This window comes from Prunus dulcis, chromosome 7 (genome assembly GCF_902201215.1).
Source record: "Prunus dulcis chromosome 7, ALMONDv2, whole genome shotgun sequence".
NCBI lineage: Eukaryota > Viridiplantae > Streptophyta > Magnoliopsida > Rosales > Rosaceae > Prunus > Prunus dulcis.
In genome coordinates, this window is record NC_047656.1 from 6,192,637 (window position 1) to 6,204,016 (window position 11,380).

Below are 11,380 nucleotides of genomic sequence, written 5' to 3' on the forward strand. Positions count from 1 at the left end.
TCTCCGAGCCGTCATCTGACGCTTTGGGGCTTCATGTGTTCCCCCTTCTATTCCAAAAAGCCCATAATTATATATATCTAGCTGGTGTGGAAATTTGGGTTTAAATAGGGAGAGAAAGAAAAAGAAAGAAGATTGAGATTGTTTACTGGTGGTGAAGTGGGGAAGGCTCAGGAGCCGATGGGGAGTGGGGGTGGTGGCAAGCAAGCTCTAAAACATCAATGGTTTAGGAAATATCGGTAGTCCAAAAACACAGAAATTTCGATGGAAATATTGAAATATTATCGATATTATTGACATCGATAAAATTGAATAAAAACCACGAAAATTGTAAGAAAAACTTGGAAATTTTTCTTGAAACTTTGGAGGATGTTTATTTAGTCAATTATCTATTATATTATCACAAAAAATTGGAAGGAAATGCATTGCATGAAGGGTTTAACTGATTTAAGTTGATTATATAGCGAGCTGACAAACACTGCGAGTGTAGAAAATATGTAGTAATTAATGAAAGAAAATTAAACACACCATAATCATTTATTTATATTAATTTACTACAATATTTTACACTTTATACATTTCATGGTAAGATACATGAGTGACTTAGTGCCACATAGAATTCCTATAAGGTTCAAATTTTAGTTATTTACACTAACACCTCCTGAGGTTTTCGGCTTTTTCGCGAAACTCCTTGAGGTTTTAGACATTACAAGAACGCCCCTTGAGGCTTTAAATTGTTTTCACAAAACTCATTTTCATTGATTTTTCATCCATAGATTGATGATTTTATATAAAAAATTCTCCAGATGGCAAAGTTGGCCTTTGAGATTAGGTTGCATATACTTCATTGAGGTTAATTTTGTCATTTGCATAAGTTTTTTTTTCTTCAATAAAATCATCAATTTTTGGACAAACAATCAACGAAAAAAGATTTTGTGAAAAAAAACTAAAACCTGAAGGGGTGTGTAAGGGCTTTTTTGTTCCAACAACTACAAATAAGTCTGGGTTGCTGTAAAGAGTAAATGGGTGGAGTTGCCCCTGTGTCTGAGTTCAAGAATCAGGCCCCAAGAGTGCTTTGAAAGGTTCATGGAGCCTTAGGAAACACTTTGGTTTCTTTCACCAACAAAACAAACAACTATTTACAGATCAATATTTTGGCTTGGGTTGAGAAGCTTGTGGCATAGGAGCTGAGCATTCATGAATTTAGCATAAGAGATAGAGAGGTTGGATTTTCCATGAGAAACAGAGGTTCAAAGCAAAGGGAGAGGGAGTTTGGGAAGATTTGTTGAGGGAAGAGGGTTAAAGATGAGGGTGGAAGAATGGGTGGCTTGAGTAAGTTTCCAACCGCTTGACGAAAGCTTCGTCACGCTCTAGGATGGTTTACCAGCGGAGAAAAAGGAAGAAGATGGGAGAACAGAGCTTGAAATCGAAGGGTTCCAGCGGTGAGTGAGGATGCTTGCTCGCTCTGGATGTGATGTTTCGCAGGGTAGGAGATGTCCCTTTTTATAGGCGTTGGAAGCTCCTTCTTCCCAAGAAACCCTAGCTGGTTCACCCCAAATCTGCCAAGTCTTCTGCTCCATTTCTCTTCTTTTCCTTCGATTCATCCCTTTTTATGAAATCTCCTTAATCCAAACACACTGGGACAAGATTTTTTGGAGCTCTAGAGTCTTCCAGCAATTGTCTCTGTGGCACCTTCCTATCTCTGGCAACACTCTCTCCTTCTTTCCTTCCTTATTTTCTGGCAAGATTTGATAGGGGAAAAAAGTGGGTAAAGGTTCTGGTCTGAAGGGTGTTTCACTCCCAGCAGCCTGCTCACGTGAATATCCTCTGGTTTTAAAGATGGTTTGTCTTGGATTTGGCTTTAGTCATGTGCTGGAGGTTTCTTGAGATATTTTTCAAGTTGTTGGGCCACTTTTACTAAGGTGCTGGGCCACTTTTCTCTCTTTCATGCTTACCCGTATGTTTGGGGTCAAGAAATGGGCTCGAATTTTGGTGCTCCCAAGCAGCCCAAAATTTCAACTTCTTCGCTCATCAATGGGCCTTGTGAATGCTCGTAACCATCCATATCACACCCCGCTCAGCAAGCCCCAGGTATTTGTGTGGCTTGGGCCCACTCAAGCTTGTAGAGTGGCTTGGTGCAAAAATAAAGTTTTTACATTTGGCGTTCCATGTTATTTGGCGTGCTTGTGCTCGAACTTTGTTGTATTGTAAAGGGCTATGGCAGGGCCAAAAAGGCGCTTGACAGGATAATAAGCACGGGTTCATAGAGCTAGTATATTTTACGGGCTTGTCACGACCTTTCTGTGTCGCGGGTTACGTATTTACTTGGTGTGGCACATGGACCATAACTCGTGCTAGTGCGTTTGATGAACTCTTGCGTACCCAAGTCGGGCTTCCTCCCTAATTGGGTGTCGTACAGGGCCGGAAATATATTTGGGCCCAGCCTTGAATTTTTTGGGCCTCAACAGTGTGTTCCTGTAATTTTTGAGACCTGAGAGAGTTTTTTGAAAACACAAAAAACCACAGGGAGTATTAGTGTAAAATAACTCTTTGAAATTTTTCATTGTCTCCATCATCTCGATATTATTGATATTATAGTGATATTTTGGCTAAATGTTGTTGAAGTGTAAGAGAAATTATCGACATTGATATTTTCTAATATTATCGTCAATATTATCGATATTTATATGATATGTGAATGGATACGTTCCAAAATATCATTTACCTGAAAAAACAATAATATTCTCAATAATTCATTCGAGGGTAAATTACTCAAATGGTCGTAAAACTTACACTCAATTTACATTTTGGTCCCTCAATTAAATTATTCGTTCAAATGGTCCATCAACTCTATATTATTCTCTCCATTAGTCCTACTGTTACATTCTGTCAATATTTCCGTTAAATATAAAGGCAAATTGGTCATTATTTTTCCTAAAATTAGGTTAAATCTAACAGAAAATTAGACAGTAGGACCACTGGTGCGAATAATATAGAGTTGATGAACCATTTGAATGAATAATTTAGTTAAGGGACCAAAATGCAAATCATGTATAAGTTTGAGGACTATTTGAGTAATTTACCCTATCAATATTTTAGACTATGGTGGCTAGTGAGTGTTGTAGTTTTTATTTTTTATTTTATTTTATCAGAACTTAACGATGTTATATCGGAGTTAAGTAGGTAGACACTTGTCAAAAAATTAGAGAAAGGACATGGAGGGACATTGAAAATTGGGACAGTGGATCTGCTCCCCTTCCTAGCTGTTGTGTGATTCGAAATGCGGTTCCACCAAGAGCTTTTATGTCGTCAACCCCTGCAACTGAGGCTTTTTCAATAGAATTGTACAGTTTTGTCATGCTTTTTCGCTCCCGTCTCTATCTATTTAAGCTGTCTTGGCCAGGTAGGCAATTTGTAAAGAACTAACTTGAGGTTTTTCAGGTCACCCTGTCTTGTATACTTCTTCAGTGCTAATATTTCCACCAAATATACCACCGAGGGTGGCATGAAAGGGTATATGAAAGAGATGTGGCTTGTCTTGTTAGATGCTTCTTTCAAGGAAACTGCAGACTTGATAAAACTCTATATATCATAAATGTATATTGGTAAGGAAGATGACGTTAAATCAATACAGCTTTTAGGCAAAAAGGTTTAACTAGTTTGATGGCAAAAAGGTTTTGTGCAGACAAAGACTAGAGTTCCTCATGCTTTCCTTTTCTTCCCAGTCTTGATATAATTTCCTAGAGATAAGCTGCCTCACAAGGATTTGCTATCGAACCCTTGTACAAAATATTCTTCCTCATCGTTCAAAGTAACAATACCGTCATCAAAAACAAATTTGGAAGTCTTTTATATGATTTCATTTACTTGTAGCAAATATATAGTCAGATCAATTAGTGTTTAATACCTTCTTACGTTAAGTAGTGTACAATAGACTATCAAGGGCCACTAGTAATCTATAGTCCAACACCAATATATATTGTTCCCAACTTAACAATTTAGGTTTAATATTGTGAGTAGAATTAGACTCCATGAACTCATCCAGGTTGTCTATGTATTGGTTTGGGGAATATGGCTGGGTGTGGAGGTTGATAGGGTGGTGGGTTGTGGGGGGGAGAGAGAGAGAGAGAGAGAGAGAGAGAGAGAGAGAGAGAGAGAGAGAGAGAAGAGAGAAGAGTACATGTGGTAGATTGTGATATTATCTGACCACGTCTAGTAGTTACTGAAATTGCTACTTTCAACTTCAAAGTCATTATCTGGCGGAAGTGCTGATGTGGGGTTCAACTATTTACTCCACAACTCACTCAAATTGACTTGGAAATCTTTGCATGCATGATCGTCGTGTATCATCGACTTTAGAACTCTTTTTTTTCTTTATCAGACTTGGAAAAAAGTAACAATTAATTTCCAACTCCATCAGCAGCCCAAATTGACTTGGAAATCTTTGCATGCATGATCGTCGTGTATCATTGACTTTAGAACTCTTTTTTTTTCTTTATCAGACTTGGAAAAAAGTAACAATTAATTTCCAACTCCATCAGCAGCCCGCGTTTTCGTCCTTTCCAGCTGCTTCACATTGCTCGTTTCCTCTTTTTGGACAAAAGGCCATCATTCCTTCCCTTTAACAGTTTGCCCACGTGAGTTGCTGCACTGCCCAACCAAAGAACCATTATTTCTTCTTTCAAAGGTTGCTGCCTGGAGCGCTTTTTCGTCCTACGGGAATATTCTCTAAGATTTATCTTCCTCTTCATCGTCTCCTTCTCCTTGCAAAATAAATTCAAATAAGAGGACCACATCCAGGGGGGTGTTGGCCAAAGGCCCTCCAATGCCTAAGTTAGTTCAATTGATTCGTAGATAAACAATAGCTAAGAAGGGTATAGAGATGTATTTATGGTGTAAACCAGGCAGCCGGAGCCTTATGTAAAAGAGAGAGAGAGAGAGAGAGAGAGAGAGAGAGAGAGAGGAGGAGGCAAGGAAGAGATTTTTATAGAGTTTTTGTGAGCTTTGAATGGCTTACCCCATGCCTTGCATAGGCTCGTATTTATAGAGCCTCGTAGGGTTAGGGCTTGGAGAAAAATAATCCTTGTTGGGAAAGGAATTATTTTTCTGATTTTAGGAGATTTAAATCAATTAGAGATTTAATGTGAATCAAATCCCTAATCAAGGCAAGAATCCCCAAATCAAATAATCCCTAAATGGAAGGAAATATTTGACCTAGGGTTTGCTAAAATTAGGTTCTCACAAATGCCCCCTAGCTTCTGCATGACGCGTGGTGACATGTATGAGATGTGGATTGATTGTTGGGTTGTCCAACTATGTCTGGGTTTCCTTCAGTGAGTTGGACTCCTTTTGCAGATTGGGTTCCCAATTGGAATGGGCTTTTGACTATTCTTGGGTTTCCTTCAGTGAGTTGGACTTAGGATGCCTAACTTGTGTAAATGCAGGGCTTCTCTTCACTTTTCTTCACATTGCAAACTTCTCAACTTTCTAGCTTGAGAGAGGTTTTGGAGAATTTGTACTGCTTGTTGAAAAGAGAAGTCGCCATGCATCGCAAGGTAAGTCGAACACGTATAATTCTTTTTCTTCATCTTCTCTTCTTTTTTGAGGCTAAGGCCAGCTGAGGGAAGCTTAGCTAGTTGTCATCGTGACAGGCGATGGCTGGTAGTGGGCAGCAGCTGTGGTGGAGCAGGTGAGCACAGATGGACTAGCTGCTGCCTATCATCGCAGGAATGGGTTGGATCATGCTGGGCCTCATGCGTTGCAGGCCACGTCAACTGAGTGAGTATTGGGAGGAGGTTGATGATCTACCCCCTGCCCAAGATGTTGAGAATGAAAGCAGAACCTTCCAGACTTTGATGATCTGCCTGTAGAATAGGAAGAGTGTTCTGCTGAACCCCCCTCAAAGAGAAAGGTTGATGTCAAGTCTTCAAGAAATGGAGCTGCGGCTTCATGGGCTAAAGATGTATCTCCATTGAGAAGAGACCAAGGCTCTCTTCTGCTGAGAAGACATAAGTAGGAGCTACTCCCCCTTCATCTGCTAGGGTTAAGTACCTCTGTCGGCGCAATCAGCAAGAAGGTTGGCGGTATGCGAAACACTTAGAATGTCCCACTCAAGCCTCCTGCAAACAAGCTTGGAAGCCGTGATCCACTCCGGGAAGTGGTCCGCTCGCGAACTAGTTCACCTACTGAGGGGCAAAGCGATGCTGGTATTCCTCTTCGAAGTAGATAGTTGTCTACACCAGTCAAGGAATGGAGATCGAACTGGGAGGTCTTGGAGGTGAGGATGGCGCTAGCTATGAAGGTGAAAGAGTCATCTACCTAGGTGAAGGGTTCTTCTGCAATGTCAGTGGCTGATCTTAAGGTGGACAAGTCCAATCTTACAAGGGATGCAGATGTGTCTGATCTGCTGAAGGTGAACCTCATGTCAAGCCCGTCTACCTGTTCAACTTGATTGATCATATCCGTTAAGCTGGCGATCTTTATACCTTCACAAGTCTTCCCTTAGAAAAACACAGGGAAGCAACATTTCATCTGCTTCAAAAAGGAGTAGTTTTCGTTGCTGAGACTATCCGAAACTCGTCTGCTGTTGCCCCATCTTCTGCTCAGCTAAGTGAGTTGGGGAAGACGAATGCTGAATTGATTAGCAAGCTCTCTGCCGAGCAGATCCATTATGAGAAGAAAATGTCTGATTTGAGGGCGATGATATCTGAGCTGAAAAGCTCCTTTGCCGAGAAAGATTCTGAGCTTAGCACTTCTGCTGCTGACTTGGCTAGTCGAAAAGATGCCTACTTCAGTCTTGAGCACAAGAATGTTGACATCTCCCTCACTATGACAAGCTCCTGGCTAGACTTCGCATCCACCACAAGTCTGCTGAAAAATCCAAGTCCGAAACCATCATAGATGCGTACAAGTTGGGCTACATGCACAACGCAGATGAGACTGCTCCCTTCTATGCAATTGAAGACGGAGACATCAAGATGCTCTGCCCTGACTTGTTCCATGTGCAAGGTGAGCAGGTTAATGCTGTGAACATGGAAGTAATTGAAGAGCAGGTGGCCGAAGAGGCGGTAGCTGAAGAAGATAGAGCAGAGGACGCAGTTGATGAGATAGTGGCAGATTTCGCGGAGCAGGCAGGTGGAGCTGTTGAAGGCGTGGCTGATCAGGTGGATGCCAAATAGGCTGTAGATCAGAGGTCTCCTGCAGGCGTCTCGGAGTATATAAGACTTCTTTATTTCTTTTCAGCTTTTCTAGTTTGCTTTCTTGTTTAGAATAATTGGTCTTGTTTGACCATCTTCTTTTTGTTGAACTTGGCCTATTGGTTAGCTTGTTATGAAAATTTTAGTTATTTTTTTAACTTCAATTTGCATATTGACTTGTGAACAGCTTGAGTAACTAGCCTGTATTTTGATTGCACATATCCCTTTAGAGACTTATGAGTGCCAGGGTCCCCCTTGAGGGACTCCGAGCGTGCTCTATATATCCTATAGGATAGTTTCCCTTAGGAAGTTGGCAAGTATTTCCCGAAGGACACTTCTTATGGGCAAATGCATGACTATCCTGCCCCCCTTACGAAATGAGTAGGAACCTGGATACCTCCCTTAGGAAATTCCTGGCACTCCCTGTGTCTCCCTTAGGATGCTTCTTTGCGGGTTGTATCTCCCATAGGATGCTTCTAGTGGTCGCCTTGCGTCTCCCTTAGGACGCTCCTTATGGGCAATTGTGTGACTATCCTATCTCCCTTAGGAAATGGATAGGAACCTGGATACTTCCCGTAGGAAGCATGGAGACCTCCTTTTAAGAAATTCCTAGCGCACTCTGCGTCTCCCTTAAGACGCTGCTTTGCGAGCTGCGTCTCCCGAATGACGATTCTGGCTATCGCTCTATGTCTCCTTTAGGAGGTTCCTTATGGGCAACTGTGTGACTATTCTGCCTCCTTTAGGAAACTGATAGGAACCTGGATACCTCCATCAGAAAGAATGGAGACATTTTGCTAAATTTTTAGCGCACCCTGCGTCTCCCTTAGGATGCTTCTTTGCGGGATGTGTCTCTCGAAAGACTCTTCTAGTCATCGCCTTGCATCTCCTTTAGGACGCTCCTTATGGGCGACTGTTTTGCGATGATCTGCTTGCCAATGAACTGTGAGCCATTATCGGTAACCAGTGACTGTGGCCAGCCAAACCGGCAGATGATGTTTCTCCAGATAAATCGCTCTACATCGGCTACCTTGGTAAATGATAGAGCTTCGGCCTCGATCCATTTAGTGAAGTAGTCGGTGACGACGATCATCATGTCTTTCTTGGCAGGTGCTGGTGTCAAGAAACCCACTAGGTCAATGGCCCATTGCATGAATGACCATGGACTGTTTTGCAGATGGTAGACTTCGGCAGGCAGGTTAAGGATCGGCTTATATTGCTGGCAGCGATCACATTTCTTGACATATTCGATGGAGTCGTGTCGCATGATAGGCTAGTAGTAGCCTATGTTTAGAGCCTTCTGGGCGAGTGACCTGCCTTATGAATTTTGCAGAGAACCTTAAGTGTTTGAGGATACTTTATGTAGGTGAGATGAGGGCTGGAGTATGATCTGCGGATGAGCTTGTTACTGGGCATCTAGTATCTCGCGGCCTTCTGCTGGACCTTTCTAGCTTCAAACTTGTCCAATGGTAGGTTTTCATTCATCAAGAAGTTGAGACAGGATCTTGCCAGTTAGGGTCCTCGTCAATTTGCATTGTGTCTATCAGCTCTATTTCTTCATTGCTTGGTAGGTCAAGGTGTTCGACAAGAATGAAGCGTCTGAACTGGATATCCAGTGCTGATCCTAGGCTTGGCAATGCGTCTGCATGCGCGTTTTCTGCCCAGGGTACTCGTTGGATGGTAAAGGTAGGAAACGCATTCAATAGCTCTTGGACTTTGTCAAGGTACAAGATCATCCTTAGGTGCTTCGCCATGTATTCACCTGAGGCTTGATTCATGATCAACTGGGAATCTGAGTAGATGGCTAGCTTCTTGATTGTTAGCTCCTTTGCTACGCATAGTCCAGCGAGCAATGCCTCATATTCTGCCTCGTTGTTTGAAGCTAGAAAGCCTAGTGTGATGACTTGTTCCAACAAAGTTCCGTCTTGGATAATTATGACGACATCTGCCCCTGCTCCCTTTTGATTTGATGCTCCGTCTACATGCAACTGCTATATGTAGTTACACAGGTTTGAACGGTAGGGGAGGTATCGTCTACTTTTTCCTTGCATTTCGTGACCAACTTCTCTTCTTCGACTGTCGGAGTAAACTCTACCACAAAATCCAACCTAAGCTTTTATAGTAGTCTTCAGCTGGTAAAGGAGGTCGTATTAACTGAGTTCGATAGCCCATTTCATGAGTCACTGAGAAGTGTCGGGACTGTGGAGCATCGATCTCAAAGGAAATTCTGTTATAACAATTATCCGGTGCGCTTGATAGTAGGGCTTTAGTTTTCTCGCGAAAACCACAAGCGAAAAAAAATGAGCTTCTCCATTTTTCGATAGCGGGTCTTTGCATCAAGGCGAGCTTTTGAAGTGTATAATACCGGATGTTGTGCCCCCAGCTCTTCTCGGATGAGAGCTGAGTTGACAGTTAAGTCGGACGCCGCCAGGTAGATGTACAAGTCTTTGCATGGTATCAGTTTTGAGAGTATGGGAGGTAAAGTCAGGTAGGTTTTCAAGTTTTGAAAAGCTACTTCACACTTGTCATCCCACTTGTCTTTGTGTCCTTTCTTCAAGGCTTCCAAGAATGGCCTGCACTTGTTGATAGATTTTGAGAGGAATTGGTTGAAAGCTGTCGCTCTACCCTTTAGACTTAGTATCTCCTTTGTTGTGGCAGGTGACTTCATGTTGAGTATAGCCTTTATTTGATTCGGATGTGCCTCAATTCCTCTTTGGGTGACTAAGCATCCCAGGAACTGGCCGGACGAGACTCCAAATGTGCATTTGCTCGGGTTCAACTTCATGTTGTATTTTCAGAGTAGGCTGAATGCCTCGGTAAGATTCTTGATGTGGTCTGCTAGCTTGGGAGCTTTGACTAGCATGTCGTCTACGTAGACCTCCATAGTCTTGCCGATTTGCTCATTGAAAATTTTGTTCGCTAGCCTTTGATAGGTTGCTCTAGCGTTATTCAACCTAAAGGACATGACTTTTTAGCAGTATGTACCTATTTTTATGATGAAAGAGGTCTTTTCCTTGTCATCTTCATGCATCATGAAGCACCAAATATTTGTGCAACGGGATTTGAGTATAGCTGGAGTAGGCGTCCATGAAGCTAAGTAGCTGATTGCCGGAAATTGAATCTACGAGCTGGTTGATTCTTAGCAACGGAATTTGTCTTTAGGGCATGCTTTGTTGAGGTCGGTGTAATCGATGTAAACTCACCAGTTGCCATTTTCTCGTTCTACCACCAGAACAACGTTGGCTAGCCACTTCGAGTAGGAGACCTCTTTGATGAAGCCTGCCGCTAGGAGCTTGTCGATCTCGGCCTCAATAATGGCTACCCGCTTGAGAACGAAGTTGCGTCTCTTCTGCACCACAAGCTTATTGGCTGGGTTGAGATGGAGACAGCGGCAGATGATGTTCAGGTTGATGTCGGGCATGTTAAACGGCAACCATGTGAACATGTCTTTGTTGTTCTGAAGGAAGTTCAGCTCCACCTACTCGTCTTGGCCCAAGCGCAAGTCAATCCGCGCTTTTCTATCTTACTAGTCAGGATCCAAGCTTATTAACTCTACGTCCTCTTCGGGTTTCCATCATTCCTAGGAGAGACCTCCGGACGGATTCCCTTGACTTGGTCTTGATGCTATGATTGCTATAAGAGGATAGCTATTCCCTTTCCTTTCTATCCTGCTCGACCGCTAGAAACGAGATCTGGTTGTTCTACTCCCTTTAGATCTGCCTGATTTATAGGGTGGAACAGTGTTTGTTTGCTTTTCTTCAGCACTTGAGCCGAGCATTTCCTCACCTTTGCCTGATCTCTGTCGATCTGGCCGACACCGCCCCCAGATATAGGGTATCAGATCTTCTGATGTGTGGCGGAGTTGGTGGTGTTGATCTTGTCAATCCATGATCAGCCCAGGATGCCATTGTGGGGGGATACTTCATCAATGACCATGAATATTTGCAAGCTGATTACAGGTAGGGAGTAGATGTCGAGATCTATCGTGCCCACGGTGACTGTTGTTACGCCGTTGAAGCTAGTTAGCAACTTAGCTTATTTGTTGATCTTTGTCTCCAAGCTCATCTGCTGGATAATCGCCGGTTTCAGGATATTGGTTGCCTTCCCTTGTCTACATGGATTCAGTCGACCATGGCCTGAGCTATCTAAACGCTGATGACAAGGGCATCGTTGTGTGGCATACCAAGGCC

The 11,380-nt window shown here is 42.7% G+C and overlaps 1 protein-coding gene across 1 annotated transcript; it reads right to left on the bottom strand.

Moving 5' to 3' along the window:
- Positions 1–8,674: 8,674 nt before the first annotated feature.
- LOC117635261 lies at positions 8,675–10,611 on the bottom strand. The gene is made up of 3 exons (XM_034369609.1): positions 10,394–10,611; positions 9,556–9,763; positions 8,675–9,178 (listed from the first exon to the last, which is right to left on the bottom strand). Exons 1-3 carry the CDS (start codon positions 10,609–10,611, stop codon positions 8,675–8,677), a joined length of 930 nt encoding a protein of 309 aa, XP_034225500.1.
- Between the last annotated feature and the right edge of the window lie 769 nt (positions 10,612–11,380).